This window comes from Salvelinus namaycush, chromosome 42, assembly GCF_016432855.1.
Source record: "Salvelinus namaycush isolate Seneca chromosome 42, SaNama_1.0, whole genome shotgun sequence".
In the NCBI taxonomy this organism is placed as follows: domain Eukaryota; kingdom Metazoa; phylum Chordata; class Actinopteri; order Salmoniformes; family Salmonidae; genus Salvelinus; species Salvelinus namaycush.
Genome location: NC_052348.1, coordinates 13,657,853 through 13,685,473, shown reverse-complemented (window position 1 = coordinate 13,685,473; position 27,621 = coordinate 13,657,853). Strand labels below are relative to the sequence as shown.

General features: G+C 45.0%; 1 protein-coding gene across 7 annotated transcripts in view; it reads left to right on the top strand.

Annotated features, from left to right (window-relative positions):
• Positions 1-27,621, top strand: part of LOC120034789 (type II inositol 3,4-bisphosphate 4-phosphatase-like) — a 150,196-nt gene that overhangs the window by 38,976 nt on the left and 83,599 nt on the right. For 6 of the 7 annotated variants that reach the window (XM_038981400.1, XM_038981403.1, XM_038981406.1 and 3 more), the window contains 4 exons: positions 3,390-3,504; positions 8,766-8,835; positions 12,898-13,045; positions 20,143-20,273. In XM_038981400.1, coding sequence (XP_038837328.1) covers positions 3,451-3,504; positions 8,766-8,835; positions 12,898-13,045; positions 20,143-20,273 — 403 coding nt within the window. In that variant the 5' untranslated portion in view covers positions 3,390-3,450. Of the gene's footprint in view, positions 1-3,389; positions 3,505-8,765; positions 8,836-9,746; positions 11,484-11,781; positions 13,046-20,142; positions 20,274-27,621 lie in introns of those variants that run through there. The other variant, XM_038981401.1, reaches the window with a different exon arrangement.

The window sequence follows — 27,621 nt, the reverse complement described above, 5'->3', positions numbered from 1 at the left end:
AATAAAGTAAAAGGACTAAATCGGGCGACTTGCATTTCATCACCCAGACTAGTATGAGTTATTAGTACAGATTTGTGTCACTTTGAGACATGTTTGCAAACTGAAGAAGGGTTACAAAATAAATCACCCTTAAATGCAATAAACGGCTTCCAAATACGCGACAGGCACTTTAAAGACATACCTCAGCAATTCTTTACCTCATATTCATCATCTCCAGAACCAGTGTTTACTTTCCAAACGGCATCGAAGTGTCCCTTTTTAAGCACATCATTTTTTAGTCTCTTTAACGAAGCTGCTCTGATTTAAGCACTGTCACGAAAAGTGAACTCTGGGCCAATTAGTAGATGAGGACAGTTGAGTGGGGAGATCACAGGCGGGCAGAGCAATCTGTAGATGCTGTTCAATGCCAACTCCAGAACCGAGGAAGAGGAGGTGGAGAAATGGTGGGAGGATGGAGGAGAGGAGCTTATTTACTGTCCATCTTTTTTTCCGGCAGCGCTCCGCAGCAGGCAGCTTCAAAGTTAATTTGAGGTCAATCACAGCTCTAACAGATAGATTGTAGCTGCGCTGCTCGCTGCAACCATCTTGTCAGGAAGGCGACTTCTGTTCACGCGCTCGCTTGGTTTGAACCAACCTCTCCTTAACCTGCCTTTAAGCTATAATGGTCATTATCTCTCTCTCACTCTCTCTCTCACACACACACACACACACACACACTGATGTCAGAAAACTGTGAAAATGTGGTATTTTAAAGATGCCAAGTATATGACATATCACCCCCCCATCCGTGTGCACGCTACAGTCTGTACAACTATGACATCATCTCCCATCGCTCCCACACATAAATCAATTACCTTAAAGATGTTCTCCGGCTATTTGTTTTACTTTTACTGTTGAAAAGCCATATCCCAAATATACATACAGTGAAGTACACACACTAAAAGGCAAAAATAAATGTTTGAGCAAAATAGTGTTGTTTTTAGACACAGCAGCAAACTTCAAGGAGCTGGTCTGACGGGGAGATGTGATGTCATCGGCCTCTCCCCTTTCTTGAGGAGCCATAGAGAACAAAAGAGGATACCTGGACCACCTATTGAGATGTGCCTTTTGTGAAGTAAATCACGTGATAAATGATCTGCAAATGAGACTGGAGCAGGAGTTTACAGCCTTGCATGGAGTAGGAGTAGGACTTTAAAGCCTACACTGTTTGCTTAAGTGCAATGTTTCATTATGGTAAGGTGCTCAAGCAATCTGTAAAGTGTACCTAGGTGGGCCACTGTCGCCCTGTTGCAGTAACGGTGGTGGTCTGCTAGCTGCGCAACAGGTGTTAAAACAACAACATGCTCATCTCATTTTCTCCATTATAAGCCGAGGGAACGAGCGGCTCGATCTGGACTGACCATGTTTACTCAGTCAGGGTGACTTTCCGGAATGTTCTCTGTGTGGTGGAGAGGGGGATGAGGGATGAGTGGAAAAGGAGGGAGACGAGGTGGGTTGGGGTGGGGGGGTACCAAGAAAGATAAACACTGAAGCAGATGTCTGGCGTGGGTCCTGGGATCCATCAACAGACTTCTATCTCTCTGTGTAGCAAGGGACCGCCGTGTGCAAATGAGTCTCTGAGCGAGAACGCCGCTGCTGCAGTTCCTCGAGTCCCTCTTCAGATCAGTCTCTTCTCCCTCTCCGTCCTTCAACTCACTATCCCTCCCTTCCTCTCCACGGGGGAGCATCCCCTTCTTTCTCTCTCCAGGCCCAGAGTACCTCTCCAGATCCCTTTCTTCTCCCTCACCATCCCTCTCTTCTCCTTCTCTCCCCAGGGTGTCATCCCCCTCTCCTCCCCCCTCTCTCTCTCTCTCCCTCTCGCACATCAGGCTTTGGCTGTGATTATGATAGCCCTTAATTGTCCACTGGGAGTGGGACCAGGCCCATTAATGCTAGATCAATCTGACTGGGGGATTAGATCACATGCTGCTAGCTTAATACCCAGTGAGAATTGTTCATTTAAGTGTGCGTGTGTGTGTGACGAACTACTGCTGTCAATGGATTTACCATCAGATCATGGTTAGAAAAGTAATTGAGGCTCCCTAATATGAGAACGGTGGTATCTGTTTTGTATCTGTCACCGAAGGAGGGCGAGGGTGTGTAACACAGTGACTTGACCACAATGTGCTGGGGTTACACGAAGCAACTTGGATGCAGCAATGTTGCTTTTGGATTACTTCATGTAACACCCCCAGCAACTGATAAGCAATTCATCTGCAACTTGGTGGCATCCAGATCAGTTGCAAACTTTTCAACTTTTGTGAAACTCGTTGCAAGCAACACAATCAAAACAAAAGCTTTTGTTGCGTGATCCATTCGAAGGTACAGAACGCCGACCCAGTTGTCATGTCAACACAGCTGTCGCTCGCGCTGCCTGTTGCTGCCGGAACCGCCCTCAAGGTTGATAGAAGCGACATAATTAGTTAAACGGGAGCTGTAGATTTTGGCATCGGCTAGTAAAGGTTTATGTATGTGGTTTGGCTGTCAATACATTTCATTTTTAAAGTAAACCCAGACCAGTTTCAACTAGCTAGCCTAAGCTTAGTTAGTTGCTAGCCTAAACTTAGTTAGTTGCTAGCTTGGTTAGTTAGTCGCTAGCTAGCCAGCTAGAACAGTGCTGGCAATTTCAATTTGGCTAGCTACATTTTACAGACAGTATTTGTTTCTAAATCATTAACGAAAAGGTTCGATAAACAAATTATTTGTGAAAATCACAATGAGGTGATTTACCCAATAAATGACTGGGAGTTTATTTTCTATAGCTTATTGAATCACAATGTAACGCAACAGATGCCATTGGTTTAGAATGTTCAAACCACATTGTTGTATACCATTCCAATGGTGTTTCAGTTGCTTCGGGTATCAGCAAAGTTGATTGAGATGTCACTTGCAACTGCAATAAACATTTCTAAAGAAACTCCAGCCTACAGTCTCTCTTGACCTCTCAGTCTCTGTTCCTCACCACCTCTTCTTTTCTCCATCAACAACTCTATTCTCTGTCCCATTGGCTGCTCCATCTACACCTCTATTCTCTGTCCCATTGGCCGCTCCATCAACACCTCTATTCTCTGTCCCATTGGCTGCTCCATCAACACATCTATTCTCTGTCCCATTGGCTGCTCCATCAACACATCTATTCTCTGTCCCATTGGCTGCTCCATCAACACATCTATTCTCTGTCCCATTGGCTGCTCCATCTACACATCTATTCTCTGTCCCATTGGCTGCTCCATCAACAACTCTATTCTCTGTCCCATTGGCTGCTCCATCAACACTTCTATTCTCACTCTCACTTCTGCCCTCTTTTCTCTCTCGTTCCCGTAGTTGACACTCTGTCCACTCTCCCCCAGGTCTTCTGATGGTGTGTTGGCGGTGGGGACAGTGTTGGTGAGCCGTGTGAACACGGGGGAGATGGAGGAGGGAGACATGGATCACATCGCGGCCGACGTGCAGCAGGCCCAGAAGGTGAGGACGTGTGTGTGTTTGTATGAGAGTCGTTCCCCTCCAGATGTCTCGGCTAGCACTAATGCTTGCAGGATTAGTCTGTCACTGCTCAAGTGGCCCAATGAGATTCATCAAGCCCTTACAGCCCTTGGATCCTGTGTGTGTGTGGGGGGGGGGTGTAAGAGTGTGACGAGAGGGCGAGAGTGGGATAGGGACTCTTAGACACTGCATATGTTTATCATGTGTGTGTGCGTACGGCGTTTGCGTGTGTGTGGGGGAGAGAGGGCAAGCCAGAGAAGCCATTGGCTTAGACAGCCTGAATGCTGTGTGTGATTATGTGCACAGACAAAGAGCATTAGAGAATTAGAGGGAGCGTCATACATCCTCCTATATGTGAGGGAGAGTCGACTAAACCCAGTTCCCCGTAGCCTTATAGCCTTCCTACGAGACTCACCTCGTCTGAATAAATGGCATCTCCCTTGTGAGACCATCCCACCTACAATCAACTATGCTAATCCACCACGACATGCTACACTGCACCATCTGAGAAACACAGGAGTGAGAGCGAGAGACAGGAAGAGAAAGAGAGCGAGAGAGATGATGTCTTCTTCCGAGATCGCCAGGTACCTGAAGAGTGCTCAAACGTCCTCCCAATGGGGTGTTTTCACACCAAAAACAAAGTTTATGTATGTACTTTACCTTCATTTGACTAGTTATTACACCCAATGGGAATATTTAGTTTAGTCTAAAATAGAATAATATGTGTAGCATATAAGCACTGTACTTGCAACAAGATGTCACGGTCTCACTTCAGTTTTCAACGTTTGTTTAGGTTTAGGCATTAATTCCGACTGGTTAAGGTTTAGGATAATGTTAAAACAGAAAAAAAAAATGTGCCTAGCACTGGGCTTGATCCCATGATCCTCCGAACCTCGGTCTCCATCCACAACGCCCTAGCAAGCCGCGAACCTCGGTCTCCATCCACAACGCCCTAGCAAGCCGCGAACCTCGGTCTCCATCCACAACGCCCTAGCAAGCCGCGAACCTCGGTCTCCATCCACAACGCCCTAGCAAGCCGCGAACCTCGGTCTCCATCCACAACGCCCTAGCAAGCCGCGAACCTCGGTCTCCATCCACAACGCCCTAGCAAGCCGCGAACCTCGGTCTCCATCCACAACGCCCTAGCAAGCCGCGAACCTCGGTCTCCATCCACAACGCCCTAGCAAGCCGCGAACCTCGGTCTCCATCCACAACGCTCTAGCAAGCCGCGAACCTCGGTCTCCATCCACAACGCCCTAGCAAGCCGCGAACCTCGGTCTCCATCCACAACGCCCTAGCAAGCCGCGAACCTCGGTCTCCATCCACAACGCCCTAGCAAGCCGCGAACCTCTGTCTCCATCCACAACGCTCTAGCAAGCCGCGAACCTCGGTCTCCATCCACAACGCCCTAGCAAGCCGCGAACCTCGGTCTCCATCCACAACGCCCTAGCAAGCCGCGAACCTACTTGATGGTAATAGGCATTCACACTGCCCCTAGTGGATGGTATTGAAGGCATCTCCCGACATCCTGGGGTCCTGGACAAATGTGGAATACCGAAGTTGATCTGGTGTGACCTGGCTGGTGGTTGTACATGTACGAGGAGGCAGTCAAAATGGATCTGTGTATAGTAGAATTGATGTCTTTCTGAGAGGAGATAACATAACTCCGTAGCATAGGGTGTTCACTGACCCAGTCTAACTGTAGTCTGTTGACACTTCTCCTCGTTGCAGCAAAATGACCTTTGCTCTCTGTGTGCGTGTGTGTGTGTGTTACCACTGTGTGTAAGTCAGAGTCACAGAGAGCAGTCTTATATAATTGACTAGGGCTCTAACATGGCTGGCTACCTCTGGGTCCTGCTCTGTTTTGATGGTGTAGGGTGTGTGTGTGGGTGGACAACTTCTCTTAAGGTTTACACAGCAATTTTTTCAGAAGAGTTTAATAAAATTCCACTTGAATTCAAGATACAACTGTGCTGCTGTTGTATCGTGTTGGCGTCTCACGGTGCGTCCCTCTCAGACGGTTTAGTTTCGCCCCTGTTCTACCATTACAGTACCTCAATCCCATCTCGCAAAGTTAGCATTTCCTTCTCATTTAACTTCTCAACATATTGCCATACAGGACCTCACTGTTGTCGCTTGCCTTGCAACGTGCAATCTACAAAATAGTAGATTGCACGTTGACTCTGGATGTCGACTCGCATTTCTGAGTGTCAAGATTCCTAAAATTCAGTATTTTTGGAATGGAGGAGACTGATTAGCTGCCGTACTTCTGAGAACACAAACACTCGCGTCTTTCATAGCGAGCTAGCGAGGGACGGAGAGAGAGGGGAGGGGAACAGTATAGGCCCGTCGGCCACCAGGCACACAGTCAGAACAGTGGACTAGGCCTATCTATCGGCTATCAAAAGCTGTGTCTTGCAATGGAATGCCATATCTTGCTTTTTCTTAGCTTGCAATGTGTCGGAACTTCAGTAAAGCAAGGCCAATCATCAATGAGTAGGCTACGTTATTGAGACGAGCGAGATGCAGCACTTCGCTCTCACATAGTCACACACTGTCTCTGTTTGCTTCACGCTGTTCACACCGTGGTAGCTAGCCAGGGCACCAAAACAGGGGGAAACTTGAGTCTTGCGCTTCAACACTCTTATTTGTTGCTGAAATTGACCCACTATGCTATTTACTTTCTCCATCTACGTAAAAAAAAAAAACATTTGTTTTTCAGTTAGGGATTTTAATTAACGTTAAGGATCCCAATTTAGTTTAAACTTTTTAGCGTTTTAATGTTCACACCCCTAACACTATGTATGATTATGTGATTCATAGATGCCACTGAATGGAAGTGTTACTGAATGGAAGTGCAACACACGAAAATGGAAATGCAATTATCATGGGGAGTTTCACTGAAAGTCGAAATCTCCTGCTCAGTTCCTCTGGCGTGAACAGAGCCACATCATATCGTATGGAGTTTCACCCCTGCTCAGTTCCTCTGGCATGAACAGAGCCACATCATATCGTATGGAGTTTCACCCCTGTTCAGTTCCTCTGGCGTGAACAGAGCCACATCATATCGTATGGAGTTTCACCCCTGCTCAGTTCCTCTGGCATGAACAGAGCCACATCATATCGTATGGAGTTTCACCCCTGTTCAGTTCCTCTGGCGTGAACAGAGCCACATCATATCGTATGGAATTTCACCCCTGTTCAGTTCCTCTGGCGTGAACAGAGCCACATCATATCGTATGGAATTTCACCCCTGTTCAGTTCCTCTGGCGTGAACAGAGCCACATCATATCGTATGGAGTTTCACCCCTGTTCAGTTCCTCTGGCGTGAACAGAGCCACATCATATCGTATGGAGTTTCACCCCTGTTCAGTTCCTCTGGCGTGAACAGAGCCACATCATATCGTATGGAGTTTCACCCCTGTTCAGTTCCTCTGGCATGAACAGAGCCACATCATATCGTATGGAGTTTCACCCCTGCTCAGTTCCTCTGGCGTGAACAGAGCCACATCATATCGTATGGAGTTTCACCCCTGCTCAGTTCCTCTGGCGTGAACAGAGCCACATCATATCGTATGGAATTTCACCCCTGTTCAGTTCCTCTGGCGTGAACAGAGCCACATCATATCGTATGGAGTTTCACCCCTGTTCAGTTCCTCTGGCGTGAACAGAGCCACATCATATCGTATGGAGTTTCACCCCTGTTCAGTTCCTCTGGCGTGAACAGAGCCACATCATCTCGTATGGAATTTCACCCCTGCTATGTTTCCCTGACGTGAAGAAAGCTACCTTGTTTCCCTATATTCCCCTGACGTAAATGAAGCTACTTTGCTTCACTATGTTCCTCTGACGTAAATGAAGCTACTTTGCTTCACTATGTTCCTCTGACGTGAAGAAAGCTACTTTGTTTCACTATGTTCCCCTGACGTGAAGAAAGCTACTTTGCTTCACTATGTTCCCCTGACGTGAAGAAAGCTACTTTGCTTCACTATGTTCCTCTGATGTGAAGAAAGCTACCTTGTTTCCCTATATTCCCCTGACGTAAATGAAGCTACTTTGCTTCACTATGTTCCTCTGACGTGAAGAAAGCTACTTTGCTTCACTATGTTCCCCTGACGTGAAGAAAGCTACTTTGTTTCACTATGTTCCCCTGACGTGAAGAAAGCTATTTTGCATCACTATGTTCCCCTGACGTGAAGAAAGCTACTTTGCTTCACTATGTTCCTCTGATGTGAAGAAAGCTACTTTGCTTCACTATGTTCCTCTGACGTGAAGAAAGCTACTTTGCTTCACTATGTTCCTCTGACGTGAAGGAAGCTACTTTGCTTCACTATGTTCCTCTGACGTGAAGAAAGCTACTTTGCTTCACTATGTTCCTCTGACGTGAAGAAAGCTACTTTGCTTCACTATGTTCCCCTGACGTGAAGAAAGCTACTTTGCTTCACTATGTTCCTCTGACGTGAAGAAAGCTACCTTGTTTCACTATGTTCCTCTGACGTGAAGAAAGCTACTTTGCTTCACTATGTTCCTCTGACGTGAAGAAAGCTACCTTGTTTCACTATGTTCCTCTGACGTGAAGAAAGCTACCTTGTTTCACTATATTCCCCTGACGTGAAGAAAACTACTTTGCTTCACTATGTTCCTCTGACGTGATGAAAGCTACCTTGTTTCACTAAATTCCACTTTTTTCGCAAAAGTAGCAGTCCTAGTAGTCGGTACCTGCTAAAGTATATTTCTGATGGTTTGTCAGCCTCGATGCCACTGACAAGAGAGGCCTGAAAACTGTTGGTTGTCACTAGCACTTTGATGTCTTGTCCCACACGCATCATCAAAAAGTGACATTCAGCAGCTGTGATGGAAAGATACTCATTATTAAAGGGGACGGCGACAAACACATGGAGCGTTCTTGAATGACGGAGGGTTGTTCTGTCTGTCTGTCTGTCTGTCTGTCTGTCTGTCTGTCTGTCTGTCTGTCTGTCTGTCTGTCTGTCTGTCTGTCTGTCTGTCTGTCTGTGCACCTATGTGTTTAGCTTCACCTGTCGTTTACCTCCTGCTGAGCTAAATTAAAATGTATTTAAAGAGCAAGACATGCTGAACCAACAACATGTCAAGCTAGACGTGGCCGCCCCGCTGCTCAGAGAAAAGCAGAGTTAAATGTACATTCATATGTGTGTGTTTGATGGTGGAGATTTGACATGCACATGTAAACATCAAACATCTCTCTCTCTCTCTTCTTTCCACAGTGCACCTTAGTTTGTGAGTCATCACAGGGAACCCCAAACGACAAAGATAATAGCCCCCTGACGGGTGCTGGTAAGTTCAACTACACTTGTTCCTTCTACCTTTAAACACCTATAATTTAACTGCTGACTGCCATCGTCATGGCAACCCTGTAATCAGTGGGAAGAGCTTTAAGGCTAATTTGATCCTCTAATTTGATCCCCCTTCCTCCCCTGTCTCACCAACCACCCCAATCTCTCCTAGTGAAATTAGTTTATTACTAAAAAGAATTCTCACGTTTTTTTGCATTTTCCCTTAAAAAAAAACTATTACACCCCTGTAATTACCATGACCTAGTGTTACCCCCAAAAGCAGCTTGAAATTGACAAAGTGTAATAAAGTGATACATTAAGTTAACCCCCACTTCATGGTTTTCTCATTGGAAAGTGCGCCGCCCTTGACTAACCTTCTCCCGCCAAAGAGATTTGAAGTCTCAATGGGGCTACCCATTTTGATTAAAGAATTCATATTATTCATTCTCAGATTAAAAGGGGAAGCCTTGGTTTAAGTAAGTAAAGGGAGGGAGAGCCAGTTGACAGTGGAAAAGGTGTGAGACTTGGCCAACGTTGGCTCTAAAGGAATTCACCCCTTTGTAACCTTTTATTCATTATCTACAGCACCATACCAGTGTCTCCGATGACATCATAGTGGGACCTTTTCTTCTTTTCTATTTGACGACCACATTTAGATAATGCCTTTTTCAAACATCTAGACACTGGTATGGGTACAGGACAGGACTAATATGATGTACGAAAAAAGATATATAAAATGGTGAAGTGCCCCTTTAAAGGAGGTTTTTATATCCCCAGACAAGGTGAAAGTCCGCCTGCCTCCCTTGGCTGCTCCAGTCCTGGTTCTGTATCTGTTCTGTGTGGACTGGCTGGAGAGGCAGACAAGAGGAAGCGACGCCACGTCGATCCTGTGATACCAATTAAGGGAGAAGCCCCCGAATGGCGCAACACACTTCACTTGTTACCCGATCACTGGGAGCAGGGAGAAACTAGCAGAAACACCAGGAGTGAGAAAAAGAGAGAGGGAAAGAGGGAGGAGGAGAAGGAGAGACTTGAGAAGGTCACTGCTCCCTGCTGTGTTGGGAATACAAAGCTCTTCTTCCCTTTTCTTATCACTCGTTCCTCTCCAGAGGGGAAAAGAAACCCTTCTGAGTTTCCAACTCATCCTCCTCTTCTTCTATGCTTTTTTTCTTTCCCTTCCTCATTATCGTATCTCGGTACTTTCTAGAAAGTCTTATCTTCGTCTTTTTCTCTGTCTCTATTTCCGTCCTCAGCGTGTGTTGGTATGACTTTCCTTGCAGCTCTGTTCTCTATACCCGTCGTCATTGTCACTATCTGTCGCAATTAGCTAGCGAGAGGCAGGCACCAGGGGGCTGTGCCACCCGCCTTCCTGCGCGGGGTGGGTTGCAGGAACAGCTGCGTCCCATCACTATAACACGCTCCCCGCAGACTTAGAGAGATTGACTAATGCAATTTAGCCCTTTACTTGTATTACCTTTCAGAGGGGGGAGAGCGGAGAAGGATGCACACACACACACATCCACACACACAATACACACACACACACAGGAGGGGGGGACGCCCAGGGAAGAAGTAATTTCCTTAAGAGGTGTGGGGAGAGGAGGACGGAGCAATCTGATTGGCCTTCAGATTAGCGTGGCGGCAGGGGGAGGTCAGAGGTTAATCTGCTCATTCGACCGTGTCCGCTGCAAGGAGGAAGTACCAGTCATCCCTTCATCTCGCTCTCAATCTGTCCCTCTCACCTCTCCCTCTCTTTTTAATTCCGACTTACTCTTTGAAATGCCCTCTAGAATCCTGTCCCTCTCCACATAGCAGCAGCAACAGTGTCATTTAATAATCCAAGATCAAGCTCTCCATTTCAAATCATAGCTATACTTTTTCATTTGATGTAATCATTAATATAATGATTATGAAAAAAATGATGGCTAAAAAGCTTAAAGGGCCCACCTCAGAGGAAGTTTCCGCACCTATTTCGAGTAATTCCTGTCCTAGAAAGAAAATCCTTGTTTAGGCTCCACCTCGACGACTGACGCAGGCTGCTAATACATATTCAGGAATTGGGGGTGGGAACGTTGTGGTGATTTCCAGGTGTAGCAGAGAAATAACAACAAATAGGCCACTGACTGACAGCTGTCAGTGTAATTAGCTAGCATGCTAAGCTAACCTTAGCCAGCTAATGAAAGTTGTGAAAAAGTCTACTGGTGTGGGAGTTTAACCCTTTCTTATTTTTCACTTTTCACACTATTGTGTTGATTGCTGACCTCGGCCATACTCTACCAGATCAGATATCATCTTGTTCACCTTTCTAGCCTGGTTCCAGTAACTATGGTGAAGGGCTTGGCTCTAGCCTGTCCTAGCCAACCTTCCAGGGGCCTGATTCCTACCTCTCTGACTGTCCTTCACACTGAACTGAACACCACATTACTTCCCACCCCAGTGCCTCTAGTAAAAGTCACCTCTGACACATTATCCTCCAATTAAAAGGTCTCTCCACTGCCACACCGCCCCTCGTTGTGCCCGAACATCACAAGGTTGTCACTACACTCTCCAACGCTCTGTTGCCTTCTGTATGGGACAAGGGACCAGGAATACCCAGGACAAAGTGCTCAGAATAAGGCCCTGACATTGAAAAGGGATGACGCAGTCTCTGTGAGTCTCTGTATTGAATTCGCACCTTGGAAAGTAAATGGATGGCAAATGGGTGCATATGGTAACGGGGCCTCTCCCCTCTTCTCTCCCCTCCTCCCCCTCCTCTCCTTCCCTACCTCTCCCCTCCTCCCCTTCCTCTCCCCTCCTCATCTCCTCCTCCCCTCCTCTCATCTCCTCCCCTTCCTCTCCCCTCCTCTCATCTCCTCCTCTTCCTCTCCCCTCCTCTCATCTCCTCCTCTCCTCCTCTCCTCCTCTCCTCCCCTTCCTCTCCTCTCTCCTCCTCTCTCCTCTCCTCCAGGAGTTAGACTGACATTACCACTGCTAGTTGGTTGGTTGCAGCTTCACAAGGAAGAGGGGAAGTGATTTTAATTTTAAAAGGGAGGAATAAGTGCTTGGGTCACACTTGTGATTCCCAGCCCTCGGTGCCGTGTAGCTTTTTTTGGTAGCATTACACATCTTGAAGCCTCCGTCTTCAATGGTGAAGCCTCCTCTTCTACTATCGGAGCGCTCCAGCTTATTACTATTGACTGACTTCCTTCCAGAACACTAGCGTGGCCTCTAAGAGAAGGAGCAACGGCAGCGAACTGTGAATAGCTGTTTGAGGCGTACGGCTTTTTCCGGCTTTCTCGCCCAGCGACTGCCAGCACACTGATAAGAGTATTAAAGCTGTTTTTTGGTTGCCGCATGATTGCGGCTAATAGCCACTCTAGGAAGAAAAAGGAAGGAGTGGAAGGGTTGAATTTGAATGGGGTTTAATAGGAGAAGATGGTGAGGCAAAGTTTGGGGAATCAACCATCTTCCCTTTCCTTCACTGCTCTATCATAAACAAACAATTCAAATGGGAATCAAATCCAATGAAGGAATTGTTTAATAATGAAAGAATCATTTAATGGGCTGACCTGAGATCTCTTATATTCTTCATTTTCTAAGTCTTGGAGAAAGAGATGTGGAAAGAGCGATAGAGAGAGAGAGATGCAGCTCTTGGAAGATGAGGCAAGCAGCAACCTTATCTATCGCAGACACTGTTATTGATTATGGGATTTCATTTGCAGCACATGCCACATGAAAATACGTTTTTTGAAGGGTTAGAGTTTTGTCTTTGGGTTTCCTCTGTATCAAAGTTTGTTTAGAACCAAAGCACATCGTCTGTTTGATGTTTGTGAAACTTAGAAATATCTTTGAAGGTGTATGCAATCATTTTCAGCATGTCATGATGGTTGTTACTGTATGTCTCTCTTTCTCTCTCCCCCTTCTACCTCTCTCCCTTCCTCCCCCTTCTCCCTCTCCCTCCTCCCTCTCACCCACTGTCCCTCTCCTCTCTCTCTCTCTCGCTCCCTCTTTCTACCCTCCTTCTCCCCCCCTCTCCCTCTCACCCTCCACCTCCTCCCCCTCTCTCTCTCTCCCTCTCTCCCAGTCTTTAAGAATCCGGTTTGTAAGGTCTACAAGTTCCAGACGGTGGATAGTAAATGGATGCTGGTGAGAGAACAGATGGAGGAGTGTACTCTGTCCTTCAGCATCCCCAGACAGCTCCTCCACCTCTACATCCAGGAAGACATGAGGAGGTAAGAACCCATCTAGGATCAGTTTAGCCTTTACTGAACCACTGGGAGGGACAAAGCAAAACCTGACCTTGGAACAGTATTACATATGGGATTATTATTATAATAATATTATATATTATTATAAAGTCATTATATATTATATATATTATTATAAAGTCATTATAATGACTCTTTATAAGCACAGTGATTTGTGAGAAGGCAAACAGCAGCTGATCGAGGATCAGGTAAGGCCAAATGTAACAACTGGAGGTAGACATCAACACTGACCTCGGATCAGTGCATAGGGAGAGCACAGACCTAAGATCTATTGTAACAGCCTTACTCTAAGCCTAAATCTAACCACTAGGAGGTACATTGCATTCATTTGAATAGGGGCACTATAGCTCTGGGCCTGCCTACATTAACAGGCCTATTTCAGAGATGTAAATGGTTGTTTAAGAGCTATACTTAGAGAGGATTGAATTATTCAGGTCTGTTTAACACTTCAAAAGGGGATTGTTGTACGCCTGCACACTAGTCAACCAGCAACACACACACACACACAGATGTACACTTGCATACAGGCACACAGACGTTTGCACATGCACACGCACACACATGCAGAGAGGGACACACACAAAGGGAGAGAGAGATAAACACACACACCAACTCCCCCCAACACTGTTCTGAACAAAGTCCTGGAGCTTTATCGAGCTGAGAGTGGCTTTGAGGAAGATGAAGGTACTGTGTCGCTAATTGACTCTGCTCTTGATCTTGTTAGCTAATTAGTGGTCAAAGTGGCCACAAGATGATGAGGAAAAAGGGATGTGTATTGTAACCAAAATGATTCCAGATGACGTTTGAATCCCCCCGGAATGTTCCTAGTGTAGTGTTAATGATACATTATACTCAACTAACATTCTAGTTTGTCAGATGTTTACATACCTCAATAGTAGTCTGATGATTTTGACATTAGACTACTTTTGGAGTCTGGAAACATCTGACAAAATTAGATTCGGGAATTTAATGTCCCTTCTTTAACCACAGTTAACCCTCATTAACCGTCAGTTAACCCTCTCTTGGCAGGTCCAGTTATGTCATTGTACTCAATAAAGGAAAGGTTAAGATGCTGCTAGTGAATAGATGATCCTCATCAGTTTATAAGAGAGAAGCCACTGTGATGGGTAAGAGGATCTCAGTGTTCTCTTCCCTCAGGGTCCCTATGAGCGTTTGTCAGGACAGATCATTCCTCAACACACCCGCCGTCCCCTAGCAATCCCTCATGATCATAGTCCGTCATATAGTCCCTCGGTCGGCAAGCGGTCGATCTCATGGTCAGCAGTAGTATCCCAAATGGTTTCCTATTCCCTTCATAGTGCCCTACGAGCCCTGGTCAAAAGTAGTGCACTATAAAGGATAGGCTTCCATTTGGAACACATGGAGTGTCCTTATCGGCCCTCTAGTTTGGAATCCCAAGTCATTAAACTAGATTAGACCATTCTTATACCAAGGTTCCCCTCAAGTTCCAAATTAGAACATTCTCAGACCAAGGTTTCCCTCAAGTTTCAAATTAGAACATTCTCAGACCAAGGTTTCCCTCAAGTTTCAAATTAGAACATTCTCAGACCAAGGTTTCCCTCAAGTTCTAGATTAGAACATTCTCAGACCAAGGTTTCCCTCAAGTTCCAGATTAGAACATTCTCAGACCAAGGTTTCCCTCAAGTTCCCTCCCTTAAAAGCTATTATTTAAGCCTTGTTATTATCTGGTCTATTGCCTCTAGACTCTAACCTCTCTTGATACTTGCAGTCTGAGTAGAACAATACTTTAAAGCTAGAGTCCTTCATTGAAAGTATAACAAAGCCGACACCCCACCTCTGTTTTGGTAAAAAAGCGAAGGGATGGGCCTGGAGAAATGTAACGACTCTTAAATTCATAGACGGAGCTATGGATGCAAGGACTGACCATCCATATTTTGGAGGCAAGGACTGACCATAAAAATGATAGTGTTTTGAGGCTGTACAGCGTTTGTTTGTGTTTACATTGTTTACAAACATTTGAGTGAAACAAGCGGTTATTCTGGGTTCGGATGGTGTACGACAGTTGAACTAAAAAGCTCATGAGGCGTTTAGATGTTCTCTTGTTCAGGAATCAATGGGTACATATCATTCATTTGTAAATTATGGATATAGCAACTAAGGACTATTCAGAAAACGATCTCGATCTGTCACTATAAAACACAAATACGTTATTGAGTTTGTTTACCCACACACATCAATGTATATCTATTATTCACTACAAGGTAGATAGTGCGTTTAAGAGCTTGTTTATAATCCTCTTTAAACAATTTCAGGCGTTCTAGCTACTTCTTGGTTCTGTGTAAAAACTCAATCAGGCTTTACCCTTTAATGATTAAGATACGCCTTTTAAGGCTGTGAAGTGACACACAAACACACACTGTGAAGTGGCTTAGTCTCCTTCCCCGGCATCACTGTATGCTAATAGTGGCATCTCTTTTTCTCCTCTCTTCATGCCTCGTTCCCTTTGATGTTGACAGCCATGTTCCAACCTTATCACCATGCCTGTTTAATCTTTGTCCTTTTGTGTGGGAGTATAGCTCTTGTGTGGCTCTTTGTGTGTGAGTGACTGTGTGTGTGTGAGTGTCCCAATTATGGATGTGTGTGTGGGCATTAAATAATATTTCTCCTAGTTTTTTTTAATGAATTGATCGTTTCATGAATTCCGAGCTACGCCTACATTCCTTTCCCATTCAACAAGGAGGAAGTGACCTGATCATCTTCTGCTCCTGTGAACTAAATAGCATCACAGCGGTCTGCCTTTGGTTGGTGGTTGATACTATGGCCTCTCCACACTACATTTCAGTAAAGCACACTATATGGAAATCAGTAGGCTATAGTTCTCTATGTACTTGGCCGTCTACAGTAAAGGAGGCAGGTTGGGTTGTAAAGAAGGAGGCTTCTGTTTGTGAGTCGTCTCACGCAGGTTATATTGACCCCAGGCCCAAAGCTCTTGGTGATTAAATTGAACAGGCTCCTATAACACAGCATGAAATAAAGTCTCTCACATGACAGGTCTTTGCTCTTTGGAAAATGTATTCTGTACCCCTCATCTGTCCAAGTCAGTTTGAACATAACAGCTCTCTCTCTCTCTTTCTCTCTCTCTCTCTCTCTTGCTTTCTCTCTGTCTCTCTCGCTATCTCTCTCTCTCTCGCCTTTTCTTTCTTCTGCTTGTCTGTCTGAGGCCTCTCTTCTTTTGCCCTCATTCCCTACTGTGTCTTGTTCTTCAAGTCTCAGTCTCTCGCTCATGTCAATCTTCTCTGCATTTGTCTCTCTCACTCTTTCTCTCTCTCCTTCATCTTCCCTACTCAGTGTCCCTCTTAAGGCCTGTGACTCATTGTCACCCCCCCGTCTATCTCTCTCTTCCCCTCTCTCTATCTCACTGTCGTAACTCAGTTTCTCTGCCCCCCCCAGTGTACTATCTATAGCTTTCTACCACATCTCTCTCTCTCCCTCCTTCATCTTCCTTATTCATTGTCTCTCTTAAGGCTTGTGACTCAGTCTCCCCCTACCCCCCGGCACACACACTGTTGTTCACCCACTGACCCCCAACCACTGCTGTCTGCCCAGCATCAAAATAACCCGTCTGGGCTGGGGCTGACGCCTCTTGATACACAAATAACAGTGGTTTAGACAGAAGAATATGGATTACACTGAATGGCTGCAATCTGCTAAAGAGCATGGGTATGGTGTTTGACAAAGTGGCTATAGCGCTGGAATCAGACAGCATCGTAGAGAGAGCATCTCACACACACACACACACACACACACACACACACACACACACACACACACACACACACACACACACACACACACACACACACTGCATTCTCTCATGAGCATTAGAGCCCTCTCCAAACCCAAGTGGATGGCTGGGTTAGAACAATATGTTTGATTGGAGCATCGAGGCCTCATGGAGTGGGTCTACTTTAAACCTCACTACCCCAACCCCCACGAAACGACACCTATCTGAACGTCCCCATCTCCTACTCTGCGAGAGGGCCAATATCATTATCTCTGTCAGCAGTGGTGTCGGATTACCATACAGAACAAAGAGAAATAATCATTTTTTTCTCCCTCTTCTACCCCAAACTGATACTGGAGAATATTTTTGTCCTGTTTTAAAAGAAATCGGGTGCCTTTTGTGCGCTGACTAATTTAAAAAGATGCTAATCTTCTGGTTGAAAGTGTTAAGGCTACATGGGAAGGCTTTGAGTCGGGAACTTTACATGGGAACTCATCATTGTTCTCTGAGGAAATCTCCACACAATTAAGGGTGGCTGATCTTAGCTCGTAATGAGACACCGGAATGAGATACTGAAGTTCCCTTTTTACGGAATATTCTGGAAGCGCAAAGTCGGAAGCCCACCTGGTTCGGCTAGATAAGTCCCTATTACTTATGGTAATCAATATTAATGGGGTAGGTACAGTATTTTACATGTTTAGATATTTGTTTTGTTACTTGAAATCAGTCTATGGACAAGGACTGCAATCCAACCTGGTTTTGTTGAGCTAGCCACTGTCAAGAAATGCTAATAAGGGAACAAATACATAAATATGTAAAATCATGGAACTATCCCTTTAACTCTCTCCCATGATGTTGAATCAATGCTCCCTATGGCCGTTACCCACAACTCACCTGTGTAGCATGGCCGCACAGCGTCTTGGTCACAGAGCAATGTGTTCCACCGCTAGGTCTGCCACAGCAGTAGGTCCTTACTCTCCAGGATCCTTGGGATGTCCCTACCCCATTGAAGTTGACATTTAAAATGGTTAGGGTTTAGGGTAGGGACGTCCCAAGGACCCCGGATAGCACTACTCATGTTGTTTACTACCGTAGATAGAGGGTAAACTTTAAGGTGGAGAAAGGGGGGTTGTGGAGAAATGTTAACTGCACCTGGGCAGCATGTCACTATCTATCTGGCTAAGTTTACTTCTGTGCCATTGTCAGTTGTGTTTCGTGAGGCGAGAGGGTGTAGGTTGGTGATTTGATCATATGTTTGCAAATGTCCCTTAATCTCACAATATACACAACATTTCGAAAGATGATACGTTTGCTAATGAATTAGAATAGATCAAACCGTCTGATAACATATTCTTATGGTGGCTAATTGACATTTTAGTGAGTCTGATTAGCAGCACCACACTGTCTGTAGTCTGAGAAACATTGGATCCGTTGTCAAGAATAACACATCTCTATTAAAGCAAATAGCCCACCGAAACCCCATACGTATCTTTGAGATCAAGACCTTCTTTACAGTGGATAGTACAGGCACTGTGTCTCGTATCACGTCTGATCACAGCCATTCAGATGATAAGTACGACCCAGCCGGCTAAGGAAAACTCACACACAGGCGGTAGCCTGGGTATCAGCTTGGCCGCCTCCGGCGACGGGTGGTTATTTCCTCGGCAATGACCTCAGTTTACCTCGGGCCCCTAATGGCAACGTGTAGGGGTATTTTGGCCCTCCGGCTACATGCCTCACACGCACGCCTCGCTACGAGATGAATCCGGTTGCCGCGGTGATCGACTTCGACAAACTAGAGAAGGAGGGCTAGATAGAGGGTTTTATTCTTGGTTAATGGGATCTGGATGGTAGGATATCTCTGACTGGGAGAAGAGAAGAAGGGGTGATGTTGGTAAACGAGTGGATAAGTGGACAAAATGGCTTCTAGCCTGAGGGTGGAATTTGTTTCATAATGATCAGTCTATCGACTAAGCAGTGAGGCTCAGGGATGGGGTAAATGGTGTGTGTGTATGTGTGTGTTCCTGCATGCATCAGAGAGGTGTTAAACGGTCTGTTAATACACTCACCACTGTGACAGCTGGGGTCGTATGACTCTAACCAGAAGACAATGAACAGCATTAGTCACAGTGGAGGCAATCTAACCGTGCTATTGGCCATGAGCCAGCACAATAGCATTAGATGATGCTGGGAGCAGGGGGTCATAGAATAGGTTCAGTCTTGCTGGATAATACTGTATGTGGTTGTGGTGAACCTGCCAAAGCAATCTTTATGAATGTCTGGATTTACAAAATGCATGCATGTATTCTGTAATGATCTGTATCCTCTCAGTGACATTCCTGTATATCTCTACCCAGAAAAGACAGAACAGGGATATGCCTTCCTTCTGAGCCGGGTTCCCTCTCTACGTTTCTTCCTTCTAAGGAGTTATTTTAGTTTCCTGGCCACTGTGCTTTCTGCTTATGTCTCTGCTTGCTCGGCCGGGCTTTACAAATAAAATGTATTGATTGATTTACTGTCTCTCTCTCTCTCTCTCTCTGTTCTTACTCTGTCGCTCTCCTTACTTTCTCTCTCCCTTTCTGTGTCAATGGGATATGGGTTTGATTGAACTGAGCTGACAGAGTCCGGTTGAGAAATTCCTTGTACTCCGTAACGACCCATGTATCTGTGAAGAGAATTTTGTTCTCAGTGTTCATAATACCCAATTGAATGAATTACTCAGCCTGAAACCCAGAATTTGTAAGAAACTGGTTGAAATGAATCAGACGGAGGCCCAGCCACAATAGTCAGAAAATGTATTTACGAGAGCGCTCTGCCTATCATTTCCTGTACATTGGTCTATATACCTCACATTTCGTCATAAATGTCCCTTCTCCTCTCAGAAACAATGACAATATAGTTCACAAGTCTTCTTCTCATACATTGTCTGCCACCTGTTATACAATCTACTACAAGCCCAAGGTCTCTCCCCTCCCTGGGTGGGGACAGAATGTCCTGAAAGGAACACAGTAGTAGAGCTTGTCTGTCGATAGCTCCTCTTATATCATACATTGTCTCACACTTGCACCCTGCTTACATACTAAAAAGGAACAAAAAGTCCTTGTCCTCTAATTCTGACTAAAACTACACACATCAGATTTATAGATGTAGGATTCTAATAAATTTCATACAATGACAGGGTAGAATTCTGTTAGTTATAGTTCTACGTTAAATGTATACATCATTTAGTTATTATTCATAAAATTCATAACAGTATCTCTCATTGACATTCCCTGTGGATCCCATGTCATTCCAGGATACAGGAGCTGAGGGACCTTGGGGAACTGTCTCCCCACTGGGACAACCTGAGGAAGGAGGTGATTGGCCGTTATGGACAGGTCATAGCTGCCTACCAGGAGACCCTGGCTGAGCTGAATAAGATCACTGGTAAGACTTACTACATGCACACAGGCAAGCATGGACACACACATAGTCACTATACGCACACACATATTTACACTATGCACACACACTGCTTTATGCCCTATATCATGCTATGATGCTCTCCACCTCTAAAACGAGTAGGGGTACCCTTGGGAAGAAGCAGGCATTTCTGAAATCCCTCTCTGTGAACACCCTTGCTGAATCGTCTTTGTGTTTTGTTTGGCCTTTTCTTGTTTTTGTTTACCACATTGCCTACGTTTCTGTAATTGCCGATGTTTCACATTTCGTCCTTGTCAAACAGACAAAACACATGTTCCTACGTCTCCAGTGGATTGGGATGCAGCGGATACCTTTGTACTTATCATTGCTTGGTAAAGAGATGGAGTCTGAGGCAATGACTTATCAATGACCCAAGCACTGACTCTCCTACCATTGTGTCGCTGAGTTGTCGTAGTGCTGCTGCAAATGTACATCAAATCAAGTCTATTAGTCACATGCCGAATACAACAGGTGTAGACCTTACAGTGAAATGCTTACATACAAGCCCCTAACCAACAATGCAGTTGAAAAAATACGAATATGAAAAGTAACAAGTAGTTAAAGAGCAGCAGTCAAATAACAATAGCAAGACTATATACAGGAGGTACCAGTACAGAGGCAATGTTCGGGGACACCGGTTAGTTGAGGTAATTGAGGTAATATGTACATGTAGCAGTGGCGTAATAGAGGGCAATGGTGGCAATGCAAATAGTCTGTGTAGCTATTTGATTAGATGTTCAGGGGTCTTATGGCTTGGGGGTAGAAGCTGTTTAGAAGCATCTTGGACCCTAGACTTGGTGCTCCGGTACCGCTTGTCGTACGGTAGCAGAGAGAACAGTCTATGACTTGGGTGGCTGGACCTCTCTGGTATAGAGGTCCTGGATGGCAGGAGTGATGCCCCAGGAGGAGTGATGTACTGGGCTGTACGCACTACCCTCTGTAGTGCTTTGCGGTCGGAGGCCAAGCAGTTACCATACCAGGCAGTGACGCAACCAGTCAGGATGCTCTCGATGGTGCAGCTGTAGAACCTTTTGACGATCTGAGGACCCATGCCAAATCTTTTCAGTCTCCTCGTTGGGGAATAGGTTTTGTCGTGCCCTCTTCACGACTGTCTTGGTGTGCTTGGACCATGTTAGTTTGTTGGTGATGTGGACACCAAGGAACTTGAAGCTCTCAACCTGCTCCACTTCAGCCCCGTCGATGAGAATGGGGGTGTGCTCGGTCCTCCTTTTCCTGTAGTCCACAATCATCTCCTTTGTCTTGATCACGTTGAGGGGGAGGTTATTGTCCTGGCACCACCCGGCCAGGTCTCTGACCTCCTCCCTATAGGCTGTCTCGTCATTGTCGGCGAGCAGGCCTACCACTGTTGTGTCATCTGCAAACTTAATGATGGTGTTAGAGTTGTGCCTGGCCTTGCAGTCATGAGTGAACAGGGAGTACAGGAGGGGACTGAGCATGCACCCCTGAGGGGCCCCTGTGTTGAGGATCAGCGTGGCGGACGTGTTTTTACCTACCCTTACCACAGGGCGGCCCGTCAGGAAGTCCAGGATCCAGTTGCAGAGGGATGTGTTTAGTCCCAGTGTCCTTAGCTTATTGAGGGCGCTATGGTGTTGAACACTGAGCTGTAGTCAATGAATAGCATTATCACATAGGTGTCCAGATGGGAAAGGGCAGTGTGGAGTGCAATAGAGATTGCATCATCTGTGGATCTGTTCGGGCAGTATGCAAATTGGAGTGGGTCTAGGGTTTCTGAGATAATGGTGTTGATGTGAACCATGACAAGTCTTTCAAAGGACTTCATGGCTACAGACATGAGTGCTACGGGTCGGTAGTCATTTAGGCAGGTTATCTTAGTGTTCTTGGCACAGGGACTATGATCGTCTGCTTAAAACATGTTGTTATTACAGACTCGGACAGGGAGAGGTTGAAAATGTCAGTGAAGACACTTCCAGTTGGTCAGCGCATGATCGCAGTACACGTCCTGGTAATCCGTCTGGCCCTGTGGCCTTGTGAATGTTGACCTGTTTAAAGGTCTTACTCACATCGGCTGCGGAGAGCGTGATCACACAGTCGTCCGGAACAGCTGGTGCTCTCATGCATGTCTCAGTGTTATTTGCCTTGAAGCGAGCCTTGAAGCGAGCATTCTTTACCATCTATTGCATCTTAACCGCTCTGTCACTGCTCATCCATATATTTTATACCTTTACTAAACTCAGCAAAAAATGAAACGTCCTCTCACTGTCAACTGTTTATTGTCAGCAAACTTAACATGTTTAAGTATTTGTATGAACATAACAAGATTCAACAACTGAGACATAAACTGAACAAGTTCCACAGACATGTGACTAACAGAAATTAATAATGTGTCCCTGAACAAAGGGGGGGGGGGTCAAAATCAAAAGTAACAGTCAGTATCTGGTGTGGCCACCAGCTGCATTAAGTACTGCAGTGCATCTCCTCCTCATGGAATGCAACAGATTTGCCAGTTCATGCTGTGAGATGTTACCCCACTCTTCCACCAAGGCACCTGCAAGTTCCCGGACATTTCTGGGGGGAATGGCCCTAGCCCTCACCCTCCGATCCAACAGGTCCCAGACGTGCTCAATGGGATTGAGATCCGGGCTCTTCGCTGGCCATGGCAGAACACTGACATTCCTGTCTTGCAGGAAATCACGCACACGCACAGAAATTATGCAGACAATTACATTGATGGAAGCAACAATCTTTCTGCAATTTTAAGCTGATCCACCCCTAATTATTTTTTATTTTTTTAAGTCACTGTCATGTCTACCTCTGATAAGCCTCCTAGTAAAGTGATTAAAAACAATCAAGCCTCCCAGACAAGTGCTAAAAAATAGCCCACGTTAATATACAGTATGTAGCCTAAGGAGCAAGGTTCATGAAATCACTATGGGTATTTACAAACAGCACAGGAATGAAATAATCCACATGTATTGATCAGATCTTTACTAATGCTGCAGAAGTCTGCTCTAAAGCAGTATCCAGATCCATTGGATGTAGTGATCATAGTATAGTAGCCATATCTAGGAAAACCAAAGTTCCAAAGACTGGGCCTAATACAGTGTATTTAAATTTAAAATATATATTTTTTTTATTTAACCTTTTATTTAACTAGGCAAGTCAGTTAAGAACAAATACTTTTTTTACAATGACGGCCCACTCCGGCCAAACCCCGACGACGCTGGGCCAAATGTGCTCAGCCCTATGGGACTCCCAATCACGGCTGGATGTGATACTGCCTGGATTCGAACCAGGTACTATAGTGACGCCTCTTGCACTGAGATGCAGTGCCTTAGACCGCTGCACCACTCGGGAGGATAAGAGATCATACCAGAGGTTTTGTAGTGTTGAAGATGTTAAGAATATTTGCTGGTCTTTGGTGTGTAATGAGGAGCAACCAGACACTACACTTTTATGAAATTGCTTATTCCAGTTACTAATAAGCATGCACCCATTAAAAAAATGACTGTAAAAACTGTTAACCTTTACTGCTCAGGCGTTCCGCCAGCGGAACTCCTCCCACATGACACTGAAAAGGCAGAGCGCGAAATTCAAAATATATTTTTTAGAAATATTTAACTTTCACACATTAACAAGTCCAATACAGCAAATGAAAGGTACACATCTTGTGAATCCAGCCAACATGTCCGATTTTTAAAATGCTTTACAGCGAAAACAGCACGTATATTTATGTTAGCTCACCACCAAATACAAAAAAGGACAGACATTTTTCACAGCACAGGTAGCATGCACAAAGCCAACCTAACTAACCAAAAACCAACCAAACTAACCAACAAACAACTTCATCAGATGACAGTCTTATAACATGTTATTCAATAAATCTGTTTTGTTCGAAAAATGTGCATATTTCAGGTATAAATCATAGTTTACATTGCAGCTACAATCAGAAATTGCACCGAAAGCAGCCAGAATAATTACAGACACCAACGTCAAATACCTAAATACTCATCATAAAACATTTCTGAAAAATACATAGTGTACAGCAAATGAAAGACAAGCATCTTGTGAATCCAGCAAATATTTCCGATTTCTTAAGTGTTTTACAGCGAAAACACAATATAGCGTTATATTAGCTTACCACAATAGCCAAAAATACAAGCCATTTCCCAGCAGTAAAAGTTAGCGATCGTGACACACCAGCAAAAGATATATAATTTTTGACTAACCTTGATAAGGTTCATCAGATGACAGTCCTATAACATCAGGTTATACATACACTTATGTTTTGTTCGAAAATGTGCATATTTAGAGCTGAAATCAGTGGTTATACATTGTGCTAACGTAGCTACTTTTTCCCACAACGTCCGGATTTTTTTCTGACACTTTTTCTGACACACATATTCTGACCAAATAGCTATTCATAAACATAACTAAAAAATACATGTTGTATAGGAAATGATAGATACACTAGTTCTTAATGCAATCGGCGTGTTAGAATTCTAAAAATAACTTCATTACCACATAAGGCTTACGTTATGTCGACCGAGTGCCCAAAACCTGGGCGCAAAACTAATAGTACACAGTTCGACAGATATATGAAATAACATCATAAAATGGGTCCTACTTTTGCTGATCTTCCATCAGAATGTTGTACAAGGTGTCCTTTGTCAAGAACAATCGTTGTTTGGATTTAGAACGTCCATTTTCCCTCTTGAATTAGCAAGCGCACTAGCCAAGTGGCGCGAAGCTCTCCTTTCTGAACAAAGGCACACAACGCAACACACCTAACGTCCCGAATAAATTTCAAAAATCTAATAAAACTATATTGAAAAAACATACTTTACGATGATATTGTCACATGTATCAAATAAAATCAAAGCCGGAGATATTAGTCGCCTATAACGAAAGCTATTCAGAAGGCAAATCCAGGTCCAACCTCGCGCCTTCCTGAAAACAGGAAATGGGTGACACGTCATTCCAAGAGGACGTATTCCATCTCAGACCAAGATAAACACTCCATTTCTTCTCTCACTGCATCTTGACATCCAGGGGAAGGTGTATGACGTGCATGTATACTAATAGGTATCATGCCCATTTATAGGCAGGACCCAGAAGAGAGCATCGATTTCAGATTTTCCACTTCCTGGTCAGGAAGTTTGTGCCAAATGAGTTCTGTTTTACTCACAGATATAATTCAAACGGTTTTAGAAACTAGAGAGTGTTTTCTATCCAATAGTAATAATAATATGCATATTGTACGAGCAAGAATTGAGTACGAGGCCGTTTAAATTAGGCACGTTTTTCCCCCAAAGTGAAAACAGCGCCCTCTGTCCTCATCAGGTTAAATCCCTGTGGATTGAGGAATTGAAAACATTTATGGTTGAGAGGGACGAGGAAAAAGGAATGCCAAATAAGTCAGGCTGCACAGCTGATCGGCAAACGTACTGTAAAATGAGAAATCATGTGACTAAACTAAACAAAAAGAAGAAGAAAAATGTACTATGAAACAAAGATAAATGATATAAAGAATGATAGTAAAAAGATTTGGCGACCTTAAATGACATTTTGGGCAAAACGGCAAACTCTGCTCCAATCATTTCATTGAACCTGGTGGATCATTCGTCACTAAACCCACTAATATTGGCAACTATTTTAAAGGGACACTTTGGGATTTTGGCAATCAAGCCCTTTCTCTACTTCCCCAGAGTCAGATGAACATGTGGATATCATTAGTATGTCTCTGCGTGCAGTTTGAAGGAATACCAAATGCATACCCCACAAGATACCCCACAAGACATGCTACCAGGAGTCTCTTCAAAGTCCCCGAGTCCAGAACAGACTCTGGAAAACACACAGTACTACACAGAGCCATGACTACATGGAACTCTATTCCACATCAAGTAACTCATGCAAGCTGTAACATAAACATAAAACTACACCTTATGGAACAACACGGACTGTGAAGAGTGCTAGCACATGGACTCTTCACAAACATACTGTGGTATTATAAATATAATGTAGATATGTAGTGATGTAATAATTGTACTGTTTTATTTTATTGCATTTGTTTACCTTAATTTGTTTGGAACCCAGGCAGAGCAGCTGCTGCCTTGGCAGGACCTAATGGGGATCGATAATAAACCCTAGGAAGAGCAGCTGCTGCCTTGGCAGGACCTAATGGGGATCGATAATAAACCCCAGGAAGAGCAGCTGCTGCCTTGGCAGGACCTAATGGGGATCGATAATAAACCCCAGGAAGAGTAGCTGCTGCCTTGGCAGGACCTAATGGGGATCGATAATAAACCCCAGGAAGAGCAGCTGCTGCCTTGGCAGGACCTAATGGGGTTCGATAATAAACCCCAGGAAGAGCAGCTGCTGCCTTGGCAGGACCTAATGGGGATCGATAATAAACCCCAGGTAGAGTAGCTGCTGCCTTGGCAGGACCTAATGGGGATCGATAATAAACCCCAGGAAGAGCAGCTGCTGCCTTGGCAGGACCTAATGGGGATCGATAATAAACCCCAGGAAGAGTAGCTGCTGCCTTGGCAGGACCTAATGGGGATCGATAATAAACACCAGGAAGAGTAGCTGCTGCCTTGGCAGGACCTAATGGGGTTCATTAATAAACCCCAGGAAGAGCAGCTGCTGCCTTGGCAGGACCTAATGGGGATCCATAATAAACACCAGGAAGAGTAGCTGCTGCCTTGGCAGGAACTAATGGGGATCCATAATAAACCCAAGGACGAGCAGCTGCTGCCTTGGCAGGACCTAATGGGGATCCACAACAAACCTCAGGAAGAGCAACTGCTGCCTTGGCAGGAACTAATGGGGATCCACAATAAACCCCAGGAAGAGCATCTGCTGCCTTGGCAGGAACTCATGGGGATCCATAATAAACCCCAGGAAGAGTAGCTGCTGCCTTGGCAGGAACTAATGGGGTTCGATAATAAACCCCAGGAAGAGTAGCTGCCGCCTTGGCAGTACCTAATGGGGATCGATAATAAACCCCAGGAAGAGCAGCTGCTGCCTTGGGAGGACCTAATGGGGATCGATAATAAACCCCAGGAAGAGCAGCTGCTGCCTTGGCAGGACCTAATGGGGATCGATAATAAACCCCAGTAAGAGCAGCTGCTGCCTTGGCAGGACCTAATGGGGATCGATAATAAACCCCAGGAAGAGCAGCTGCTGCCTTGGGAGGACCTAATGGGGATCGATAATAAACCCCAGGAAGAGCAGCTGCTGCCTTGGCAGGACCTAATGGGGATCGATAATAAACCCCAGTAAGAGCAGCTGCTGCCTTGGCAGGACCTAATGGGGATCGATAATAAAA